The 26056-nt window shown below is 37.8% G+C and overlaps 2 protein-coding genes across 15 annotated transcripts in view; one reads left to right on the forward strand and one right to left on the reverse strand.

The window, feature by feature from the left end:
- Positions 1-26056, forward strand: part of ZNF383 (zinc finger protein 383) — an 83073-nt gene that overhangs the window by 13964 nt on the left and 43053 nt on the right. For 2 of the 4 annotated variants that reach the window (XM_038529185.1, XM_038529186.1), the window contains exons 2-3: positions 1758-1992; positions 23920-25302. The gene's annotated coding sequence lies outside the window, so the exon portion shown is untranslated. Of the gene's footprint in view, positions 1-1757; positions 1993-11085; positions 11206-23919; positions 25303-26056 lie in introns of those variants that run through there. The other 2 variants (XM_038529184.1, XM_038529183.1) reach the window with 2 other exon arrangements.
- Positions 270-24913, reverse strand: LOC484540 (zinc finger protein 585A). Of its 11 annotated transcripts, none has more exons than XR_005354667.1 (6): positions 24418-24503; positions 21444-21659; positions 9233-9359; positions 8886-8978; positions 3789-7104; positions 270-3179 (listed from the first exon to the last, which is right to left on the reverse strand). XR_005354667.1 is itself a non-coding variant. In XM_038529029.1 (6 exons), the coding sequence occupies exons 3-6, from the start codon at positions 21519-21521 to the stop codon at positions 4769-4771; spliced, it is 2634 nt and encodes an 877-aa protein (XP_038384957.1). In that variant the 5' UTR covers positions 21522-21659; positions 23894-23939; positions 24418-24913; the 3' UTR covers positions 270-4768. The 11 variants fall into 11 exon arrangements, 10 of the variants coding, with proteins under 10 accessions (XP_038384957.1, XP_038384958.1, XP_038384961.1 ...); XM_038529029.1 differs by adding an exon at positions 23894-23939 and having other exon boundaries at positions 270-7104; positions 24418-24913; XM_038529030.1 differs by adding an exon at positions 23894-23939 and having other exon boundaries at positions 270-7104; positions 24427-24504.

Genomic DNA, 26056 nt, shown 5'->3' on the forward strand with positions numbered 1-26056 from the left:
ATTGGGGAAGCAGAGTACTCTCACAGAACACAGCTGGGCAAAGTAGAACAAGATTCCTTGATGTTAAGAAAACCCAGGGTTTAGCTGTTGACAATAAAAATGCTGACCAGCTACAACTGCAGGCTCTCCAGACCATATGCTCCCTTTTATTATAGTTATAATTTTACACTATAAACATTAAATGTAAACATGTAAAAACACAAATAATTGAAGTGTTAATGTGAAAGTTTGATATAAAAATTACATAATTCAATAATTGCACAATACATATATAAAATAAACATTTTATTATAAGGAATATACAATAAATATTATAGTGTGCTATATATTGTAAATATACAATATTACTATAGTTTGTAATGATATGCACATATAAAATTATAGAAACCTATCTATATTTATAATCTAATATCTAATAATCTTTTATCAAATATAATTTAAATTATTACATGGTAAAATGTAATACGTTTGAGATTCATCCACGTTGTAGCTTGTGTCAGTAAGTCATTCCCTTTTGTGGTAAGTAGTATTCCCTTGTATAGATGTCCTATGGTTTGTTGAATTACTCAGGCACTGATGACATTTGGGTTGTTCCCAATCTTTTGGCAACTGAATATAGTTTCTGTGAACTCAATCCATACATAACTTTTCATTTCCCTAGGTTAAATATGGCTAATTTTATAAGACCTTACCAATTTTGGTTCAGAGTGGGTAAACTACTTTACCTTTCCAAGAGCAGCACATGAAAGTTTCCACTGTTTTACATCCTTGACAACTTTTGGTACTATTTAAAAAAAAATTTTTAAGCCATTCTTGTAAGTGTGTAGTAGTATCTCATCACAGTCTTAATTTGCATTTTCCTGACTAATGATGTTGAGCATCTTTTCATCAGCTTATTTTCTGTCTGTATCTTATACAACCATGTGGATGAATCCCAAATACATCATAAAATGAGAGGTCAGATTCAAGAGGACATACATACATATGTACATACATACATATGGATACACGTATATTTCTATATTATGGAAAAAGTAAAATTATAGAGACAAGAAACAGATCAAACTAGTGACTGTAAGAGGCTGGAAGTAGGGAGCAAGACTGCCTAAAAAGGGACAGGAAGAAATTTTGGGAAGTGAGGGAAATGTGCTCTGTCTTGATTGTGGTGGTGATTACATAATTGTATGCATTTGTCAAAACTCAAAATTGTATACTAAAAAGGGTGAATATTATTTTATATAAATACCTCAATAAATGTGACTTTAAAAATATATCTCAGTACTACAGTATAATAATACATATAAAAGAGAAATAGCTGAAAGTAATTTACAACAAAAGAACGTTTCCCTCTGTGAGGTTTGGGCACAGCCATGTAGATGTTGGTCAGATGCTTGTGTCAATTTATAACTAGTAATGTTATTAACAATAACAGGATACCCACACTGGTCTCCACTAGTCCTGCTACCTTAGTAAGCCCGGACTTTACCTTAAGTCACTTCATTCTCCATAATTCCATTTTATAGGTGAGGCAATTAATGCCCAGGAGGAAAGTTTGCTGGGTTGGCCCAGAATCCCCCAGCATTGGCACTAGGACTTGAATCCACACTCAGAGGCTTCACTATTCTGGTTGCATCATAGGAAGCTCAGTTTGTGGTCTCCTGGGGCCCTCAGATCCTCTCCACCCCACTCTGGGCCACTAATTCCCCAGAGGGTCTATGATGCCAGGATCTCATCCTCAACCCTTCTCCCTCTTCCAGGTTTCCTGTCCATGCAAACAGTGGTGATATGGAGAAGAAAGGACTCATGAAGCAACATGGGCAATGGGGAATCAGCATTGTTAGTAGGGATCAATAGGGGAAAAGCAAATACTACCAGGATTCAATGGAGGGGTCACAGATACTGTGTTACTGGGAAATGGGCATCTATAGACTTTTTGCTGATTATTAATGGAGGTCCTACAGGAAGAGTGATAATGAAGATTCCAAAATGCAGGTGAATAATGTGGAGTTTATGGTGCATTATCAGTCTTAACCTTAATTGTGGGGGGGGAACAGGTTAATGGCACTTAACAGTCTTCAGAGAAGGTACTGAGGACATCACCACATGCTGGGTTGGGGATCATTACAGACACTGCTAGGTGGGGAAATGGTAATTAGTCACCACTGTTGTGATGGACAAGTAATGGAGGGAGATCACAAACCATCCTACTATAAGTAAAGAGAAAGTATCAGAAGATATTAATAGTTGGATGGGGGGGAATGGTATATCACAGCTCTCTAATCTGAGAACTGAAGTAAGTGCCATCAACCACTACTACATGAAAGTAAGAATACATGGGGAATATGAAGGTTACTAGACTTTAACACAGGTGAAGTAACAGACATTATGCTGGAGGTAAATGTGGAGGAGGTAATGAAAAGACCTCTAGACACCATTTCCTGGAATTAGGAGGGGTGGTAAAGACAGTACTGGAGTAAAATGGGGGGAGGGGGCAAGGTCTCCACACACTTTCTTGAAGGGTCAGCAAACATCTTAAGTTGGGGCAGAATTTTGGGTTATAAGACATTTAGAGAAGCCTCAGATACAGTACTGGGTGAAATAAAGGGGGTTACCAATGGATTAACATTATATCTGCACAACTCTACTACTTCCCACTCCCAGTTATCACCAGTTGACTGACTTGGAGGAACCATTCTGAGGCTTCCAATTTGGCTGCCCAGCAGCTAAGTGTTGAATCAAACCTTCTGCCTGGATTTGAGAGATCACTGCTGCCAGTCTTGGGTCAGTCACCTAACTTCCAAGGAAGGTCTGCACTATTTGCTGTCAGCCCCTACCTTCTATTACTTTGGGCCTGTCAGGGCATGAGGAATGGGTCTATAGGTAAGGGTCTGGGGTGGGGTAAGGTTGTGTATGCTAAAGTGAGCAGACAATTCTGCAGTGATTTTGGAGCTCACTGTGGCATTTCAGAATCATGGTAAGAAATCCTGGAACACCAAGCATCTATATGGGATTCCCACTGTCTCCGTTTTCCCTTCTTTAAATTGGCTGGCATTAGGCCAAAAGGATTATGGTAATGTTTCAGCTTTAGGACCAGGAAGGAGGCACAGCCCAGGTAAAAGCTAGAGATGAAAAGCCTGGTGTTTTAGGCAAGTTGGTTCTCCCCATTGGAGCATCTTATGCTGCAATACAGAGAAGATCAAAGGGTTAAACTGCAATACATAAAAGATCAAAGGGAAATTATGATGGGCTGGGTCAACACTCCAAAATGTGCATTTATGGAATAGTTGTTGTCAGGCAAAGGTCAAGGGTCACAGTGGTGAACAAAATAGGGAAAAACATTCTAGTGTGGCAGCCATTGACAATTAAAATACACAGGGCATCATGGAATTAAGTGCTATAGATAAAGACATAGTCGGAAGGGGACCAAAATTTTAAGCCAGGCAGGAAAGAAAGCAGAGGATCCTCTATGAAGAGGGCCCCTGGAAGACATGAAGGAGCTAACCACAGAGATATGAGGAACTTTGTTCTTCAAAGAGAGTGCTGTAGATAGAGCACAGGCCCTGAGGCAGGACCTGAACTAGTATGTTTGAGGCACATGGGGGAGAAGGTGCTTGTGGAGCCCATGGCATGAAGATGGACACAGAGAAGACATGAACAAATGTTGAGGTTTTTAAAATTAGTTACTGATTTGTTATTATTATAAATGTCATGTCATTAAGCTGGAAGAACTATGACAGCAAAAGGGAGACTAGATGGAAAGTTGATCAAAATGACAAAAAAATTCTTACCTCAGAAACTTTCCTGAGGGTAGTGGTGGTTCACAAAACACTATGTTGGAGGATAAATGAGGGTCAGCTTTCTTGAGGTTAGTAGAGGTTCACAAAACACTATGCCAGGAGCTAAATGAGATAATGGCAGTTAGCACAGTGTTTAGCACTAATGCACTTATGGGGCTTAGAAGACATTGTGCTAGGGACTGAGGAGAGTCAAAGACACCTTACTGATAGGTGATAAAGGAGGGTTAGAAGTCATGATGCTAAAGGATAATGGGTCAACATACACTCTGAGGTTTGTGTCCATACACAGAAGAAGCTTTTTTGCTGAGTTATCTCTTCCCTGACGGAAATACTCAATGGGGGCTGGATATACACAACCATGTTAGATTCAACAGAAGGATGAAAAAACACCCGAAACTGTTAAGACGATGTGGATGTGTTCTGCAGCAAACATCTCACAGAACTTAGGGTTTGTCAGTATTATATGTTGTTCTACCATTTAGCTTGTTAGCACTTTACCTATTCCATAGTAAACAGGATTATCATTAACATAACAAACCTCCCTATGCAGAATTTGGTAACAATGTTGCTTCATACATATTTTTTGTAAGTAGGGTCCATGCCCAGTGCAGAGCCCAACACAGGGCTCGAACTCACAACCATGAGATCAAGACCTGAGCCAAGATCAAGTATTTGATGCTCAACCGGAAAAACCACCTAGGCGCCTCAGTTCCATCATATTTTTCATGAGAAGCCTTCTTTAATCTGTCAAATGGACAAAATCCCTTTTTTTCCAGGATGAATGCCTCATGGTTTAATGAAGGTGGTGACAATGTAGGAAGGGTCCCCTTCATTCTGGGCCCTCTTCTGTTCAGTAATGTGGAACATTTTGATAGGGTATTTCTACTTATGATAATACGCATATTTTCCTCCTGGAAAAATTCAATGATATACAATCAGAACTGATCTGAGTTTTTCTTATACTGTTCCTCTCAAGTGTGAATACTCTGATGGACATTGAGCACAGATTTCTGGACAAAGCCTTTCCCACAGACTACACACTTATAGGGTTTGTCTCCAGTGTGTGTTGTCTGGTGTTTATTCAAATTCGACCTATCTGTGAAAGCCTTCCCACACTCAGCACATATATAAGGCTTTTCTCCTGTGTGAATTCGCTGATGCACTTGAAGTTGTGATTTCTTAGTGAAAGATTTGCCACAGTCACTGCATTCATATGGTTTCTCTCCAGTGTGAATTCTATGATGTATAATCAACTCTGACTTCTGTCTGAAGGTCTTCCCACATTCAGAACAGATGTAGGGCTTTTCTCCAGTATGAGTTTTCTGGTGTTTACTGAGATTTGACCTGCCACTAAAGGCTTTCCCACAAACAGCACACACATATGGTTTTTCTCCTGTATGAATTGGTTGATGTACCAGGAGCTGAGATTTTGAGGTAAAGGATTTCCCACAATCATTGCATTCATAAGGTTTCTCTCCAGTATGAATTCTCTGATGAGTAATGAAGTTTGATTTCCGGATGAAAGCTCTTCCACACTCACTGCAAACATAAGGTTTCTCTCCTGTATGAATTTTCTGATGCACAATGAGTATTGATTTCTGGTTAAAGGCTTTCCCACATTCATGGCATTCATACTGCCTTTCTCCAGTATGAATTTTCTGATGTATATTGAGGTGTGATTTTTGGGTAAAGGCTTTCCCACAGGTACCACATTCATAAGGTTTCTCTCCAGTATGAATTCTCTGATGTGTAATCAAGTCTGACCTTTGTGTGAAGGCTTTTCCACATTTAGGACATATGTAAGACTTCTCTCCAGTATGAGTTTTCTGATGTGTAATGAGATTTGACCTGTTAGTGAATGCCTTCCCACATTTAGTGCACATATAAGGTTTCTCTCCTGTGTGAATTCGTTTATGTACATGGAGTTGTGACTTGGAAGTAAAGGATTTCCCACAGTGGCCACACTTATAAGGTTTCTCTCCTGTATGAATTATTTGATGTGCAATCAAGTGAGCCTTCTGGATGAAGGCTAGTCCACATTTCATGCATACATATGATTTTTCTCCTGTATGAATTCTCTGATGCACTGTGAGTGCTGACTTTTGAGTAAAAGCTTTTCCACAGTCACCACATTCATAAGGTTTTTCCCCAGTGTGAATTCTCTGATGTATAATGAGTTCTGATCTGTAAGTAAAGGCCTTACCACATTCAGTGCATATGGAAGATTTCTCTCTAATTTGAACTTTCTTATGTGTAATGAGGTTGGAACTATTGTTGAAGATCTTCCCATATTCAGTATATATAAAGGGTTTCATTCTTGTGTGAATTCGTTGATGTACCTGGAGCTGTGATTTAGAAATGAAGGACTTCCCACAGTTATCGCATTCATATGGTTTTTCTCCAGTATGAATCCTTCGGTGTGCAATCAAGTGTGTCTTCTGGATGAAGGCCTGTCCACATTCAATACATATATAGGATCGCTCACCTGTATGAATCTTTTGATGCATCTTGAGTGTAGACTTTTGCGTAAATGCTTTGCCGCAATCATTACATTCATGGTGTCTCTCTCCAGTATGAATTTTTTGATGTATACTGAGATCAGAGTTATAAGAGAAGCCTTTTCCACATTCACTGCATTCATAAAGTTTTTCTCCAGTATGAATTCTCTGGTGCCTTAAGAGAGAAGACACTTGGAAAAAAGCTTTTCCACATTCACTGCACTTATAGGGCTTCTCTCTAGTATGGGCTCTCTGATGTGTAATGAATTCTGGCTTCTTTACAAAAGCCTTCCCACAGTCAATGCACACATAGAGTTTTTCTCCTGTATGAACTTTCAGATGTACCCTGAGCTGTGACTTCTGGGTGAAGATCTTTCCAAATTCAGCACATTCATAAGGTTTTTCCCCAGTATGAATTTTCTGATGTTGAGAGGGTGCTTGTTTATAGCTGAGAATTTTTCCACATTGATTATGGTCCCATAACTTCTCTCCTGTTGGAGAACACTCAGGGTCAGTATAGTAAGAAATTTTACTATATTCAGTAATCTTATTAATGTTCTTTGAGGTACTGTTTCTATAATGACTGTGTAAATCTAAAGCATGCTTGAAAGCAATTCCAAATGAGTCACACTGATGGGATCTTTTTGGAGAAAGAATGTTTTGGCTCACATAAATTATTTTTCTAATGTCCTTATATTCATAATCCTTCTTTGTTGTCAAAATTTTCTTGATGAAAGCAACATCTCTTAAAGATTTGTTTTCTTTTTGCTGATAGCTCTCTATCTGGTCACCAATCTGCCACAAATCTTCTAGAATGAAATACAACAAAATATCACTTGAAGCATCACCTTCCTTCTCAATGTAGAAAGAAGCTTTTTCAGAAATTCTCTGCTATGAGGTTTGAAACCTGAACTCTCCTCAAAAGAGAATGATGTTTTTTTAGCTCAAAGACCAGTTAGCAGAGGCTAGAGGGGAAATATGGCTCATCCACGTTGAACGCAAAGAAAAGGGTGAAAGTAACTCATTTAATGGAAAGGCTAATGAAAGTGGTAATAGGAAGCATTCTAGAATATAATTCAATGGTTAGAGGAAATAAACTTTATGAATATAATCCACCATGAACAGAAGTGGAAAAAGTAAGGCAAAGAACAAGATATACAGCATAGCAATATTTATATAAATTAATAATACATACCCCAAGTCACCTTCAAATTTAAAATATTCATGAATTAAAAAATATGTTTCCATCATGTAAAACAAGTGCCTATGGTGAAAAGTGAGATGGGTGTTGGGGAAAAAGAAATGGTAATAAATCAAAAAATAAAATATAAGAGTTCCACCATTATCTGAAGGGGACATGTTCCAAGACCCTCATTGGATGCCTGAATCCTCAGACAGTACTGAACATGATTTTTTTTGTCAAGTCAAGAGCTTTCAGTTTTTCACTTAAAGGAAGCACTTTATGGCTTCTCTTTGGGATACTAGAATTGCCACTATCACTACTCTTGTGCTTTGGGGGCACTGTTAAGTATAATAAGGGTTACTTGAACAGAAGCACTGCAATATCATGAGAGTCGATCGATAACCAAAATGTCTACTAAGTGACTAATGGTTAGGTAGCATTTAGAGCATGGATATACTGGACTAATGGATGATTCAACTCCCAGGCGAGATGGAGTGGGATGGCAAGAGATTTCATCATGTTATGCAGAAAGGCACACACCTTAAAACTAATAAATTATTTCTAGGATTTTCCATTTACTATTTCCAAACCATGATTGACTATGAGTAACTGAAAATGCAGAAAGTGAAACTGCAGATAAGGGCCAACAACTGTAATAGAGAATCTTTACCCAGACTGATGACAGTGTGCCCTGAATAAGGACCATGATTAAACTCAAACTTCATCTTGTGAAGTACAGATATAAAGCAAATACAAAAATCAGCCAACAAGGCACATAAGTCCCAGTTAGTGTGAAATCAAGCAACAATGACTGGAAGGAAATAACAGAAAAGTACTCCTAAGGGTTAAGTGACAATTACCCCCAAGTCATCAATTGGGTGAAAGGCATGGGGAATGAGCAAGTAAGAAATCTTATGTCAGTACCTATAGAGAAAATAGGAAGAGAGCCTGGTTGGGGTTAATGTTCTCAAGCATCTCATAGCGGAAAAAAGAAATGACAGAGGTCTACCAGGAGTAGGAATGTGCGACTCACAGTAACTGAAAGAAAGCAGATCCACCAATGCCTGAAAGCATAAAGAATCTCAGACAATGGGGAAGGCAGAAAGAAAAAGAATGTTTGAGAAAAGAAGCATAACCAAAAAAAACAAAAAAAAGAAAACCTTTAATGAGGAAGATATTAGCATGTGATCAAGATTCCAAAAAGCCAAAGAAAAAGATTAGACATGATAAAGGCATTTAGTTATCTGAGAGGCCAATGTCAAGGGTCTTCAAGCAATAGAAAAAAAAAAAAAATGCTAAGGCCTTCCAAAAGAGTCCCCTTAATAGCATTTTAGAGATGCCAGTCTTTCTCAAGACAGCTGAGATTTGCTCTCCTTTCTCTCATCTGTCTGGGTCATGCTCACTTACCTGGACAGTTCTGATGTGGGCTCTCACCCTGCAATGCCCATGGCTCCTTTCCTTGCTCCAACATGAAAACTTCTGGTTGGGGAACTTCATACCCTGTTTGTGAGAAATTATAAAGGACTAGATCCAGCTAATTGTGTTTCAAAGTGCAAACAAAAAAGTCTTGTTCAATGAAGTTTTGTTCTTTAGGAAAGTAACCATATATTTCTGGGAACAGAATATTCAGAATGCCCAAGGGGATAAAGAATCCTAGATAAACCAAGGATAAAACAAGCATACTTCAGATATTCCATAGCATTTAGCAACTAAGAATAGAAATACTCCGTGTGGACCCAACTGACTGTGCTTACCTACAGAGAGCAGGTGACTATAGGTCTCCAGCATCACATCCCGGTACAGGTTTCTCTGAGCAAGGTCTAGATGCTGCCACTCCTCTCTGCTGAAATCTACAGCGACATCCCTGAAGGACACCGATCCCTGTAAGGGCACATTGCTGTTCAATGTGAATAGATAGCTTTGGGAGATGGAGAGACTATATTTAGGAATATGGAATATGGGTTTTGTCAAATTTTTTTTTGGTTTCATTATTTCCTCTTTTTAAAAAAATATTTTAAAAGATTTATGTATTTTAGAGAAAGCAAGCACAAGCAAGAGGGGCAGAGAGAGTGAGAGAGAGAATCTCAAGCAGATTCCATGCTAAGTGCAGAGCCCAAAGCAGGGCTCAACCTCATGACCCTGGAATAATGATCTGAGCTGACACCAAGAGTTGGATGCACAGGCAACTGCACCACCCATGCACCACTACTTCTGCTTTTTATAAACTCATCTCCCATTTCCTAACATTATACAAAATTTTAAATGTACAAAAAATTTAAAAGAATCAGCATAGTAAAACCTATATACCCACCACTTAGGATCTATCATCAACATTTTACTCTATTTTATCACACATTTATTTTATTTTTTAAAGATTTTATTTATTTATTCATTAGAAACACACAGAGAGGCAGAGACACAGGCAGAAGGAGAAGCAGGCTCCTCGCAGGGAGCCCGATGTGGGACTCAATCCCTGGACCCTGGGATCACACCCTGAACTGAAGGCAGATAACCACCGAACCACCCAGGCATCCCTATCACACATTTATCCATCCTTTTATCCAGCATCAGTCCACCTTACTTTTATGCAGTTGAGAATAAACTGTAAATTACAGTACACTTTGTCCTAAATACTTGAGAATGCAAATCATCAAGTAGAGTATATTTGTTTACCCTTCTTAAGTAAAATTTATGCAAAATGAACTGTACAAATCCACAGTGTCCCATCTGAAGTTTTGATAAATGCATACACCTGAGTAATACAGGAACTTTTAAAAAAATATTTCATACAGGAAGCACATTGAATATCTAGTTTTACACAATATTTTGTGGAAGAAAGAAATCCAATAAAGAATTTCTGCCATTTGTTCTATATTTCAGTTAATTACTTGTTTTTCAAAACTCAAGAATGAAATAGGCTCTCTTTTAGTATTCTAGCAAATGGATGAATGACCTGTGATACAGTTCCTGAGTAATTTAGGACCAGCCATTATGCTCCTCCTGGGAACAAAGAAATGAATGATTTACATTTCTAATCCTCTAGCAACTTAAAACACTTAAGATTTAAAAGAAGGGGAAAAGAAGACACACAGTTCACTAAAGTGTCAAAAAACAAATCTCTTAAGTAAAATACACTGAGTACCTACAAAAGGAAAGTGTATTTGATATGGGGCAGTACATTTTTATTAGTTGAATTTAATTTGAAAGATGATAAGCATAATATAGAATGGAGAGCAGGAAAGGTCATTTCCCAGAGAAGAAAAGTAAAGGTGAGGAGATAGGAAAATACACGGTAAGTTTGGGGAACACTAAATAGCTCTATATAATGGAGAGAAGTCTGTATAATATGTCACAAAGGTAGTTATGGAAAAAAAAATCTGATCACAGAACAAGGATTTTTTACTTTTACTAAAAGTAAGGTAATTAGATTGATGTTAACTTTTTTCATATAAGATCCCTATTGGAGGATAACTAAATAAAAGATGAAAAATTTCTTATAGAATGATTCTAGCTAATAAATAAGGAAGTTAGAATATCATAATTTTATAATTCCTAATGAAATAGTGAATTTATTCAGTAATCATTATTGGTTGCTTAACTATTTCAGGTGAAAGGCAGAAAAGAAGTTTACAATGGATGGACCAGCTAATAACATCTATATCCAATGATCAATTTTAACACTCAAAAAGAGATAACCAAAAATTATCTGCCTCCTGACACTGATATGGTAATTGATTTCATTATACCATCCATTAAGTATTCTTATCAAAGAAAAAGAAAAATGCCACCTGAATCTATTAAGCCTCTGGGTCTAACAAATTATTCATAGATAAAGTGAAAGAAAGAGGAACATACTGAACTATATTAAGATTGAAACATCAGCTAAATCCAGAAGGTGACAAATGGCCCATTTCTTCAAAAAATAAATTATATTAGAAAAAATAGTGGAAGGGAATCTTTTATTAAAAGAGTCTGAGGGGGTGTACCTGGCTGGCTTAGTTAGTAGAGCAGGTGATTCTTGATCTCAGGGTAATGAGTCTGAGTCCCACATTGAGAGTAGAGATTACTTAAAAATCTTAAAAAAAGAGAGAGAGAGACAGAGAGAGAGACTTAGGAGTCATACTAACCAAATGCAACTTGTAGACATTGTTTGGCCCTTAACTAAAACTAATGTTAGAAAGATTTTTATGACATGTTTAAAAAGACTCAAACAATAATCAGGTACTAGATCATATCTAGGAATTACTGTTGTTTGTAATAACGACTTACTGGTTTTGTTAAAGAAAAAACAATTCTCATCTCTTAGAGATACATGTCCAAGTATTTGCAGATAAAATAGGTATTTGAGGGCAGCCTGGGTGGCTCAGCAGTTTAGCGCCACCTTCAGCCCAGGGCGTGATCCTGGAGACCCGGGATCGAGTCCCACCCACATCAAGCTCTCTGCATGGAGCCTGCTTCTCCCTCTGCCTGTGTCTCTGTGCCTCTCTCTCTCTCTCTTTCTCATAAATAAATAAAATCTTTAAAAAAAGATAGGTATTTGAGATTTGCTTTAAAATAACCCAGCAGCTAAGGGGGCAGAAGGGTAGTTTTAGATGGAATCAGAATGACAGAGTATGACTACTAAAGCTAGGTGATAAGTACAACAACAGATACAAGGGCTCCTTATACTACTTTATTTACCTTTGTATACGTATTTTTCATAACAAAATGTTTAAGAACATGATCTTCCATATTAAAAAAATTTAATCTGTAAATGCATAATTGAAGGAATGGGTATTTCTACCTGGACTCATAAACTTTTGGGGGGGAAAAAAGGATTACAGGAAGGGCACCTGGGTGGCTCAGTCAGTTGAGTGTCTCTTACTTTCAACTCAGGTCATGATCTTGTAGTCACGAGATGAAGCCACACTTCAGCAGGGAGTCTGCCTGGGGGCTCTCTCCCTCTGCCCCTCTCCCCACTCATCCCCCCTTCTAAAATAAATAAATCTTAAAAAAAAAAAAAAAGGATTCTAGGAAACTGAATACCCACACTCAGCAATTTACAGAAACAATAGATAAGAAATAATCATTCATATAGAAGAACTAGAATCTAATCGATATTTATAGAATACTCCAACTGTTCAACAGTGAACACATTTTTTCAACGACCCATAGAACAATGACCGATATAGACCATATTCTAGCCTGCAAAACAAATTTAAAAGAATTAAAATAATACATAGCCTCTCTGACCATAATGGAATCAAACTAAAAATAATTAACAAAGAAAACAGAAAAATCTGCAAAGGAATTGTATTACAAAATAATGACAAAAGCTATCTGGAAAGCCACAAAATATTTGGAAATTAAACAACACATTTCTATATAACCTTTAAGTCAAAAAGGAATTCTCAAAAGAAATTCAGAAAATACATAAAACTGAAAGAAAGTGAAAATACAGTTTATCAAAATCTGTGGGATTCAGATAAAGCAATGCTGAAAGGGAAATTAAGGGACTAAATGCTTATGTTAGAATATGGGAACCAATCCAATTAAAAAATGGCCAGAAGATCTGAATAGACATTTTCCCAAAAACATACAGAAGGCCAATAGGTACATGAAAAGGTGCTCAACATCACTTATGCATATTAAAACTATAATGAGACACCTTACACCTGTCAGAATGACTATTATCAAAACAAACCTAAAAACAAGTACTGACGAGGATGTGGAAAAAAGGGAAGCCTGTGCACTGCAGGTAAAAATGTAAATTGGGGGAACCCTGAATAGCTCAGTGGTTTAGTGCCTGCCTTTGGCCCAGGGCATGGTCCTAGAGTCCCGGGATCGAGTACCACATCAGGCTCCCTGCATGGAGCCTGCTTCTCCCTCTGCCTGTGTCTCTGCCCCAATCTCTCTCTCTCTGTGTGTCTCTGCCTCTCTCTCTCTCTGTGTCTCTCATGAATAAATAAAATGTTAAAAAAATAAAAATAAAAATGTAAATTGGGGGGCAACTGGAGTCTCAGTTGGTTAAGTGTTCAAACTCTTGACCTCAGCTCAAGTCTTCATCACAGGGTCATAAGTTCAAACCCCACATTGGGCTCCATGCTGGGCATGGAGACTACTTAAAAAAAAAAAAAAAAGTAAATTAATGCAACCACTATAGCAAATAGTATAGAGGTTCTTCAAAAAATTAAATCTAGAACTACTATTTGATCCAGCAATTCCACGTCTAGGTATTTATCCATATATATACGCAAGGATTCCTGGGTGGCTCATTTGGTGAAGCCTCTGACCCTTAGTTTTGGCTCAAGTCATGATCTCCTGGGTTATGAGATCAAGCCCCATATTGGGCTCTCTGCTTGGCACAGAACCTGCTTGGGATTCTCTCTCTCCTCTGCCCCTCCCTCCACTCACACATACACACACTTTCTCTCTCTCTAAAATAAGTAAATCTTTAAAAAATTATATACATGGATCCCCCCATGTTTACTCCAGCACTGTTTATAATACCGAAGACATGAAAGTAACCTATGTCCATCAATGGATGAATGTCTAAAGAAAATGTGATACAGGGATCCCTGGGTGGCGCAGCGGTTTAGCGCCTGCCTTTGGCCCAGGGCGCAATCCTGGAGACCCAGGATCGAGTCCCAAGTCAGGCTCCCGGTGCATGGAGCCTGCTACTCCCTCTGCCTATGTCTCTGCCTCTCTCTCCGTGTGTGACTATCATAAATAAATAAAAATTAAAAAAAAAAACTTAAAAAAAAAAAAAAAAAAAAGAAAGGGATCCCTGGGTGGCGCAGCGGTTTGGCGCCTGCCTTTGGCCCAGGGCACGATCCTGGAGACCCGGGATCGAATCCCACGTCGGGCTCCCTGGTGCATGGAGCCTGCTTCTCCCTCTGCCTGTGTCTCTGCCCCCCTCTCTCTCTCTCTCTCTCTCTCTCTCTCTCTCTCTCTCTCTCTGTGACTATCATAAATAAAAAAATTAAAAAAAAAAAAAAGAAAATGTGATACACACAGTGGAATATTATTCAGCCATAAGGAAAGGAAAGAAGTCTTGCCATTTGTGATAGCATGGATGGACCTTGAGGATATTATGCTAAGAGAAATAAGACAGAGATGTACAATTACGATATAATCTCATTTATTTGTGAATATCAAGTGAAACAATAAAATAAAGAAACAAAAGTCACAGACTCAGGGAACAGATTAGTGGTTACCAGAGGTAGGTGATGGGTAGTTGGCAAAACAGGTGAAGGCAGTTAAAAAGTAAAATTCCATTTATAAAATATGTCATGGGCTATGTTATATGTTACAGCATGGTAACTATAGTTAGTAACACTGTCATGTATATTTAGAGTTGCTAAGAATAAGTCTTAAAAGTTTTCATCACACACACACAAAATTGTAACAATGTATGGTGATGGATGTTAACTAGACTTCTTGTGGTAATCATTTAACAATATATACAAATGTCATATTATGTTATATACCTGAAACTAACATAATGTTGTATGTCAAGCATAACCAATAAAAAAAGGAAAGAGAAAAATTGTTAAATCACTAATCTAAATTCCTACCTCAAGAAACTAGAAAATAAGCAAAACAGACACAAAGCACACAGAAGAAAGAAAATAATAAAAAGCAGGTATCAATGAAATTAAAAACAAAATTTCTGAAAAACACAAGAAAAATCAATAAAACATAATACAGTTATTTGAAAAAAAAATCAGTAAAATTGATACTTTGTTCACTGACCTAGACTGGCAAAGATAAAAAGGTACAAATCACCAATGTCGGCAATGAAATAAGACCTATCGATGTAGATCCAGGGGCGCCTGGGTGGCTCAGATGAATAAGCATACGACTCTTGGTTTTGGCTCAGGTCATGATCTCAGGTTCCTGAGATTGAGTTCTGCGTCAGGCTCCACACTCAACAGAGTCTGCTTGTCCCTCTCCCTTTATACTCTCCCCCTCACTCATGCTTGCTCTCTCTCTCAAATAAATAAATGAAATTAAAAAAAAATACAGACCCACAGCCTTTTAAAGGAAAATAAGAGACTACAAAAACTATGTGCTAATAATACACCCCCAAATTTAGAAGAAATGTACTACTTCTTCAAGAACCACAAACTACCAGAAGTACAGAATTATGTAATAGAAAAGATGATTCTACAACCATTAAATTAAATTCTTAATTTAAAAGCTCCTGAAAAAATAAGTCTCCAGGCCCAGATAGTTTTGCCAGAGAATTCTACTAAATATTTAAAGAAGAAATAGTCTCTTTTTTATAGTCTCATCCAGAAAATAAAAAATATTTCCCAATTTTGTGAGGCCAGCATTACCCTGATACCAAAATTAGACAAAGCACAAAATAGAAACAAGACAATATGTCTCATGAACTTAGATACAAACATCCTCAACAAAATATTAACAAATTATAACCGGTAATGAACAAAAAGAATCATGCACCACCACTGTACTGTATTTTGCAATGCCCTCTGAGAATCTATAATTGTTTCAAAATAAATGAAAAGATTTTAAAAATACACTGAAGAAGGTGTATTCACAAAACAAAACATTTCGGAATAGGCAAGAATAGAAAATCAGTCACGAGACCTCTGCAAAATTCATGTGAGACAATATGAATTTCTTACTCATCTAAAGTTAAGGATGGAGTAGTAAAGCTACAGAAGAGACTGATATTAAGGAGATGAAACTGATATCAGCTCTAAGGTGAGAAAAGGGAACTCAAATAATTATCATTTATTAGTTCAGTGCAACTGTTGATGCTGGTACCACAGATGGACTTAAGGACTAGAAGAGGAGGCTGGGGGAAGACAAGAAATAATGATTTAAATTTTGTACATACTGAAATGTAGGTGATAAAACATACAAAGATGTATACTAACTAGTTGAATAGAGCTAATTTGTAGATAAGGATTTAGGAGTTGCATATACCACTGAATTCAGGGGAGGGAAAGAGCATATAGGAAGAACAAAGATCGAGAAAGTGTATCTGTATCTCTGGAAAGTATATCTTAGATATCTTTGTTTTTAATGTCTAAAATTATGACTGTTAAAAATTTCTTCATTTAATTGCAGTTATAGTTTGCTTTGTGATGTGTTGATTCTGTTTACGGGGCTTAAAACATTCTCATTTCTGAAAATGTTCTATATACTTGCAAAGAATACATGTGCTCCAATTTTTCCTCTTTCACACATTTGCATACTGATACCCTACATACACCAAAACCCCACCCCCCAAACCCAATGCCATCAGAATTTAATGGAGAATAAAGACATCATATTAGTAGCTTTGACTCCTTACCAAATGAGCTTCTTATAAATAGTTTGTCCAGGAAAAAAATCTCCTCATTCAAAGATAATAATAAACATCTCCTGATGTACAAAGATACTATAGCAAAAAGAATGAGAGAAAAAAAGAAGAAATTAAAAGGAACATGCTAGAAATAAATTACCACAATACAGAAGAAAACACATTCGCCATGATTTCAAGGAATGCACTAAAACAATTAACTATCTAAAATGAATAGGAATCTAAGAGTTCAAGGGAGAAATAATGGACAAAGAGGCTAAAAAAAATGGTTATGTAAATTTTTAAAAAATAAATTGGCAGAACTCAATGAAGAAGTGAAAATGAAAAAGCAACACAAAAAAGGTTTCTCTGAAACCAATAAAACACCATGTGAAAACACAAAAATTGGCAAGGAGCACAGTAAGACAAGTGAGCAGGGCAGCCTGGGTGGCTCAGAGGTTTAGCACTGCCTTCAGCCCAGAGCCTGATCCTGGAGACCCAGGATCGAGTCCCACATTGGGCTCCCTACATGGAGCCTGCTTCTCGCTTTGCCTGTGTCTATGCCTCTCTCTCGGTCTCTCATGAATAAATAAATAAAATCTTAAAAAAAAAAAAAAAAAGACAAGTGAGCAATGTGAAATGGAAATAAAGATTTTTAAAGGAAAAGAGAAAAAAATAGATTTCAATAAAAAACATCTAACAAACAAAAGAATCCTTGCAGTGGATTCACAGAACTTTTATCATTGGTCGTAGTATAAATTTAATAGATATTGTCTAAAACAAGAGATTAAAAGATTTAGTGTTAAAAAAAAGAGGCAAACCATAAGACACTCTTAACTATAGAGAACAAATGAGGGTTGCTGGAGGAGAGATAGCAGGGGATGGGCTAGATGGGTGAAGGGGATTAAGGAGGAATTTGTGAGGGCAGCCCCAGTGGCTCGGTGGTTTAGCACTGCCTTCAGCCCAGGGAGTGATCCTGGAGACCAGGGATTGGGATTGAGTCCCACGTCGGGCTCCCTGAATGGAGCCTGCTCCTCCCTCTGCCTGTGTCTCTGCCTCTCTCTGTGTGTGTGTGTGTGTCTCACATGAATAAATAAATAAAATCTTAAAAAAAAAAAAAAAAAAAGGAGGCACTTGTGATGAGCACTGGGTACTATATATAAGTGATGATCAATAAATTCAGCTCCTGAAACTAATATTACACTATATGTTAACTAGCTAAAATTTAAATAAAAACTTGAAATATTAAAAATAAAAAAGACTGAGATCAAGATGTTAATGTGATAAAGATATTAAAAGAATCAACCATATAGAAAAGAATCCAAAATTCCAAATTACCAGAAGGGACACAGAAACAAAGCAAGAGTAAAGAGTGTAAGGTGAAAGATATATAGAAATATTTTTATCAGAAATGTACATAAAATACATCTTTCTGAACTGCTGTACAGAAAAAGTGCACAAGGACTCCAAACAATGGCAGTAAAAGGATGAAAAAAACATATCCGGAAATGCCAACAAAAAGGAATCAAGAGCCTCCACCTTAATATCAGAGCTGAATTTTAGGGAAAAAATATGAAAAATAACAAGAACACAATCCAAAATTAATTTCAGATGTCATCACCACACCAAATTTCATAGTATCAAAATTTATGAACAGAAACTACAGATAAATACAGACAGAAATATATTTGTGGTGAGAAACTTAGTATTTCTCAGCTCCAACAGATAAAGTAAAAACAAAACAGACTGTGAAAACCTTATAACTATACAAAATGGCTTAAGACAGCAAATTCTGTATCTTGAAACATTCATGTGCCTATGTAACATTCAGAAATAATAAACATAAGACTTGCATACACACTTTACATAAAACCTAACATTCCAAGAAGCAGAATAAAATGAGTGCAAATAAATCTAAAGCTCCAATTCTATTAAAAGTAGAATTAACTTGGGGTGCTTGGGTAGCTTGGTCAGTTAAGTGTCTGCTTTTGGCTCAGGGCATAATCCCAGGGTCCGGGGATTGGACCCCAAGTTGGGCTCTCTGCTCAGCAGGGAGCCTGCTTCTCCCTCTCTCTGCCACTCCCCATGCTTGTGCAAATAAATAAATATTTTTTAAAAATTAACTTAAATAAAAATCTTAATACCTAAAAGTGAAAGTGTGGTAAATAGTAATTAAAGATTTGGTGAGAAATTCAGTATGTTCCGAGAAATTCATCCATTCCATCCCTAGATTTTTTGTATTTACATAAGACAAATTATTTTTCTAAATTATTTCTGAACACTGTTTTGCTATATATTTTATCTTTTGACATACAGCATTTTTATTATTTTTAAGATATTTTATTATTTTAACTTTGGAATGAACTGCTGAGTAAGCAAATGTCTGCTTCACATGTGAACCTATGATAAACCCTATTTGATTATTTTTTTCATGTGCTCGTGAATTTAGTTAATACATTTATGACTTCTGATACTATGTTCAAAATTTCCAGTTCTTTTAATGTTCTTGACTGGTTTAAGCATCAGGATTACTGTAGTAACAAACACCACAAACAAGGTTGGGAATAATTTTAGATACCATCTTTACCCAATACTTTGGCATAAAGCTCAACTATTAATCCACGTGTTTTTCACCACTTTCAACTGTGCAGGAAACATTTGATAAACATTTTAATTTCTTCAAAGGCTTCTGGACCATCTGTATTTACCAATTTTGACATTTATTTTTTATAAAACTGTATACCTTTGTTCAGGTTTTCATATTTTTGTATGATTTTATATAATATTAATTCATGATTGTTCTAATTGTTGATAAAGCAATAACCATCTCTCTTGTTTGGATACATACTTTCACTGTATCTCTACTCCCTGATATGGATCACCCACACATTCAGAAGCCACTTACGCTCTGTCAGACATCTTCATCAATTATTGTTCTCTTATGTGACTAATTTCTTCCCTTATTTTATTATTTTTATTATTTTCTAGTCCTTATTACTATTTCATATCTACTGAATTCTTTTCTAACTTCTTCAGTTCTGAGTGTTACTCTTACCTTAGGTCTTTTCCCCCCAAGCTTCCAGGATTCCATAAAAAGGCATTTAAATCTGTATTTTTCCCCTCTATCGATAGTTTAGCTTTGCCACAGAAACTTTAAAATGTAGTTCTTGGGACACCTGGGTGGCTCAGTGGTTGAACATCTGCCTTTGGTTCAGGGCATGATCCCAGAGTCCCAGGATGGACCCACATCAGGCTCCTTGAATGGAGCCTGTTTCTCCTCCCTCTGCCTATGTCTCTGCCTCTCTCTGTGTGTCTCTCATGAATACATAAAACGTAGCTATTTATTTAATTGAAATTAAACTTAAAAGAATTTTCTAAGATCCTTTACAGTTTTCCCTTTAAAGAATATTTGAGTAGAAAAAATTTAAAGTTTTCAGATATGAGGGGTTCTTTTGCTAGGCTTTTACTTTTTAAAACTATTTTTTTTAATTGTGGTAAAATGTACATAACATAAAATTTACCATTTTAAAATGTACAGCTCAGTGATACTGTCTAGTCTCAAAGTTGTACAAAAGTCATTTACTTTGTATTTCTAATTTAATGCTTTTGGTTAGGGAATAAAATCAACATTATAGCAAAGTTTCATACTTTTTGCCTGTCTGGATTAATATTTTTGGAAGTAGTTCATAAAAATGATTAATGGAGGGCAACCCCGGTGGCTCAGCAGTTTAGCACCGCCTTCAGCCCAGGGCGTGATCCTGGAGATCCGGGATCGAGTCCCACGTCGGGCTCCCTGCATGGAGCCTGCTTCTCCCTCTGCCTGTGTCTCTGCCTCTATCTCTCTGTGTGTCTCTCATGAATAAATAAACAAAATCTTTAAAAAAAAAAAAAAAAGAAGAAGAAGAAGAAGAAGAGGAAGAAATAGAGAGGGACACCTGGGTGGCTCAGTGGTTGAGCATCTGCTTTTAGCTCAAGGCATGATCCTGGGGTCTGTGGATCGAGTCCCACATCAGGCTCCCTAGGAGGAGCCTGCTTCTCCCTCTGCCTGTGTCTCTGCCCCTCTCTGTGTCTCTCATGGATGAATAAATTAAAAATCTTAAAAAAAAAAAAAAAAAAAAGAAATACTTTCAGAATTCCACACAAAAATAACTTCTAATCGGGAATCTTATCCTCAGCCAAAGATCAATATAGCACATGGACAAAATAACAGGCAGGGGTTTTTTTTGTTTTGTTTTTTTAAGAAATGTTTTTCGTTTCTTTAAGGTTTTATTAATTTTTTGACAGGGAGAGTATAAGCAGAGGGAGCAGCAGAGGGAGATGGAGAAGCAGGCCTCCCGCTGAGCAGGGAGCCTGACTCTGGGGCTCGATCCCAGGACCCTGAGATCATGACCCAAGCTGAAGGCAGACACTTAACCAACTGAGCCACCCAGGCACCCCTAAAAGGGAGTTTTTGACATTCCATCTCTGTACTGTTATACAGTGGGCCTCTGGATATGGAGACACCCATGTGTTGCTCATTCTTGGCAGAAAAATCAAGATTTGCTTCAGGGCAATAAAAGAGTCTGGTTGCTTCCTGTGACCCATTTGCTGCTGCCCAGAGGCTCTGGTGACATATCAGAGGTATCTACTCCTAGAATGAACTCCTACCTGTTGGGACTCTTCCTTCTCACCTCAAATGAATTGTCATGTTCCTCTGGAACCAGGATCAGGGATTTCTGGGGAGAGGTCCGATTAGCTGACATAGTCATGGTGGGTCTCAAACTTTAATCTCTCAGGAGCCTAAAGCTTTGTAGACATCTGTAAACTCAAGCAGAGCTGCTGGAGAGACGCAGGCTGGAGTCTGGATAAAGATCTAACCCAGGGGCTCCCCAGAGACACCAAAAAACCTAGAACGACAATGTCCACATGGTCAGATACTCGATATTTATCACACAAACATTTCCTGTGAACACCAAGGTGAAGTTCCCAGAGCTAGAAACAGAACAGAGGCTCTCAAACTTGAGTGTGGATTCAAAACACTTGGAGGGCTTCTTAGAATACAGTTAAAAATCCTAACTTCACTCCCAGGTTCTGATTTAATAGGCCCAGGGTAGCAGTTGTCTTAGTTCAGTCAGGCTGCTATAATAAAATACAACAGACTGGGTAGCTTATAAACAACAAAAATTTATTGCTCACAGTTTTGGAGGCTGTAAAGTCCAAAATCAAGGAGACAGTGTGGTCACATTTTAGTCAGGGGACTCTTGCTGGTTCATAGCCAGCACCTTCTCATTGTGTCTTCACTTGGTAGAAGGGGCTCAGGAGCTATGTGGGATGTTTTGTAACAGCACTATTCGTTTATGAGTACCCCACCTCCATGACCTAATCGGTTCCCAAAGGCCTCACCAACTAACACGATTATTTCTGGAGATCAGGATTTCAACATAAAGCTTTTGGGGGTACAAACACTCAGCCCAAGAATTTACTTTTTTTTTTTTTAAGAATTTACATTTCTAAGCAGTGTCCAGGTGATGTCGATGCTGAGGGTCTGAGGACACTTTGAGAACCAGTGCTGTGGAAAATATAAAGCTTAATGGAATCTATGATGGATATTGGCCATGAGATATGGAGTAATATTACTTAAGATTTGAACTGTAGCTCTGCTATCTTTCAGTTATGAAAACAGGAAGAAGTACCTTTTGTTTTAGTTTCAAAAATGAGGATGAAAGTACTTATTTCATAGTTACACAAATTAAAATGAGGTGACGCTCATAAAGTATTAAACATCTCCCTGGCGCACAAGAAGCATAAAAAAATATCAGCCATTATGTTCTCTATTAGATATTAAAACTTAATAAAAACCAATGTAATAAAAAAGACAAAACAAAACATACATATTGACATATATGTAACAAAAATGGCATTCAACTGAGTGTACACAGGACATTTATTGTGTAAGTGGCACTGACATAATTGATCATCCACCTGGAAAAAAACAAACTAGATCCCCATCACACATTATACATTAATTAGACTGAACTCTAGCAAGACTAAACATTTAAGCATATGTATTTTTTAAATCCCAAAAGATATTTAAATAAATTTTAGTAATAAATGTTTGTGTTAACATTGTGGTTGGGTAAGAGAGATCTTTATTACATATGTGAGAAAACCCAGATGCTATAAAAGGAAAAACACATTTCTGGGTAGATGATATTTCTTAATTATATATTAAAATACACCTTAAAATAAAAATGAAAAAAAATAAATTTTCAATATGTAACAATAGGTTACCTTTAAATTAAAAAAAAAAAAAATCTAGCAACCAGTATGGGGGGAAAAAGCCCAGAAAAAAAGACCGAACAAAGGATATAAAAATTTACAGAAAAGGAAATTTAAGTGGTAATTAAGCAAAAAGATGCCATTTTACTAACAGGAAAGTGCATTACAGCAATTAGATCTAATTTCTCCTAAGAATAATAAAATTTATTTTATTTTATTTTTTAAGTAGGCTTCATGCCCAACATGGAGCCCAAAACATAGGGCTTGAACTCACCACCCAGAGATCTAGACCTGAGACAAGATCAACAGTCAGTTGCCCAACGGACTGACCCACCAAGGTGCCCAGTAAAAACTTATTTAAAAAAAATACAGTGGGCAGCCCCGGTGGCTCAGCGGTTTAGCGCCGCCTACAGCCCAGGGCGTGATCCTGGAGACCCGGAATCGAGTCCCACGTCGGGCTCCCTGCATGGAGCCTGCTTCTCCCTCTGCCTGTGTCTCTGCCTCTCTCTCCTCTCTGTGTATTCTCATGAATAAATAAGTAAAAAAATCTTTAAAATAAATAAATAAATAAATAAAATGCAGTGTTGGAGGGATGCCTGGGTGGTCTCTGCCTGTCTCTCATGGATAAAATCTTTAAAAAAATAAAAAATAAAAATAAAAAAATCCCGTGTTGGAAAGCATTTGGAAAAATGACCCGTTTTATAACTTATTGGTGGGAGCTAGAATTGTTATGGTATCTTTAGAGTTAATCATATCTATAATTAAAAATAATCAACTATTTCTAATAATAGTTTCAAATATAAAAAGCAAATACTGACAAAAGGAAGGTCAAGTGGACAAATTACCAATCCAGTCAATTTACCTTTTTCTTTAATTTTCTTTAATCAGACAAGATAAGCTGAGTGTATCTATGAAACAACACAATAGAGAACACATTGTTTTGACGTTACACATGTGACATTTATGAAAACCGACCAAGAACTAGACGTAAAGCAAACTTTAAACTCGAGCATTACCCAGAGGCATTATTTGAAATCGACAACACACTTCTAATAACTCATGGATGAGAGAAAAAAAAAAATTAAAAGCCAGTACTTTTTGACTGGAACAATAAAATGCTACACACCAAAATTTATGAATGTTAGAAAGCAAGCTTATCATAGATCCCATCGAACCCAGCTCACTGACCACTGACTCCCATCACTGAGTCCACACAAACCCCACACTCATCTCAAAGATCCCCATCACTGACCCAAGAGACTCCAATCACAGCAACGGACGCCACAATCTTCACCACTGAGCCCAGAAACCGCCATCACTCACTCTACAGACAACACTCCCATCACCGACCCCACAGAATCCCTAATCACGACCAACCCAAATCACCTCAGAGACCTCTTGCAATTGATACGGGGAGAAACTCCTGACACCAGCAGAGAAAAAGCCTTCGTGGAGGACCACTTCCGCTTCCGGTCTGCCCTCTAACTCCTCCCCTCAAGAACTGTTGGTAGTGCGCATGCTCTGAGTTACCTTGGAAGCTACGTGTGCCAACAATCAACATGGCGCAGTTCCCATAAGAGACGCTGTCTGGCCGAAAACATGGCCTCGCCCAGTGGTGCCTCTGAGCGTGAGCCGCCATCTTTGAGGCGTCTCCATTCCGTACAGCGGAGGATTAGGCCACCCGCGGGTTTTCACAGCGCGAGGTCGTGATTGCCACTTGAGGCCCTGGTCGAGGTGTGCTTCTGAGAGGGAGAAGATATTGGCGGTGAAGTCCGGTGCTTTGTGTTATATTTAGAAAAGCTAATTTGCCTCTAGGGATACGGCATACAGCTGAGAGCAATGATCTGGGATGAAGGGAGCCAGGGAGGAAAAATCACCAAGGAAGGAGGACGAACGTCTTGTCTGTTACGGCTGAATCTTGGGAGGAGTCATGGGGAGAAATCTGGACAGTCCAATCTACTTTTTTGGACAAACTGCTGAGGGAGAATGTGAAGAGAGGTCAGATGGGAGCCCCGTCCTGGACCAAACCTCCAGTCCACTGCAAGAAGGGTTTTTTTTAGCTTTTTATGGGAGAAACCACCTGGGAAAATAAGGTACAAATCAAGGTGGTCCAGTCTTCTGAGAGACACCGCCAGGGCAAGACGGCACCTTCTGAGGAGCTGGTGGAGGGAAGTGGAGCCTTGAATCCCCATTAATCTCCATTAGCAGGCAACAATTATAAAAATAATAATGGTTTTTAACGTGGTCAACGTGTGACAAAAAGCACCTAAGGTAAACTGATATTTTTGTTTATTTATAAATTAAAATCTAAGTAATAAAACGTCCTTGGTATATGAGTAAAGCCTAGAGTCGGGTTGGGGGGGGGGCAGTAAATGGGGGAGCAGGTGAAAAGACAGTTCCCTTCACCTGGTAAGCCCGTAAACATTCTTCAAAACCCGCTAAATATTGCTTCTGCCAGGAAGTTCTTCTACCTGACTGTGGTAGGAGGTTCTATGATCTACTGAAAGTCTGTGTCAATCCTGGAAGTGAGGAACGTGTTTTCAGGGAACCAGACCTAGGCTCTGGTGTGGGCCTGCTGGGTACCTGGAGACTAGTTATATCCCTTTCTGAGATTCAGCTTAAAAATAGGTGGGACACCTGAGTGGCTCAGAGGTTGAGCGTCTGCCTTTGGCTCAGGGCATAATCCCGGAGTACTGGGATCGAGTCCCACATCGGGCTTCCTGCATGGAGCCTGCTTCTCCCTCTGCCTGTGTCTCTGTCTCTCTCATGAATAAATTAAAAAAAAAAAATCTTAACAAAAAAAAAAAAAAAAAGAGCCATCCAGAGGTTTGGACTATGCTTACACCAGGTTCTCCTCCCAAAGCCTGGTTGTAGGAAAAATCTGTAGAAATCTATTAGTGAACACACATTTTTACCAAAGATCTAAGAATTACCGTTAATTTTGTTGATAATGTGATTATGTTAGAAAGATTTACCTTTTAGAGGTTTATATAGAAATACTAACAAAGGACGCCTGCCTGGGTGG

Source organism: Canis lupus, chromosome 1 (assembly GCF_011100685.1).
Source record: "Canis lupus familiaris isolate Mischka breed German Shepherd chromosome 1, alternate assembly UU_Cfam_GSD_1.0, whole genome shotgun sequence".
NCBI lineage: Eukaryota > Metazoa > Chordata > Mammalia > Carnivora > Canidae > Canis > Canis lupus.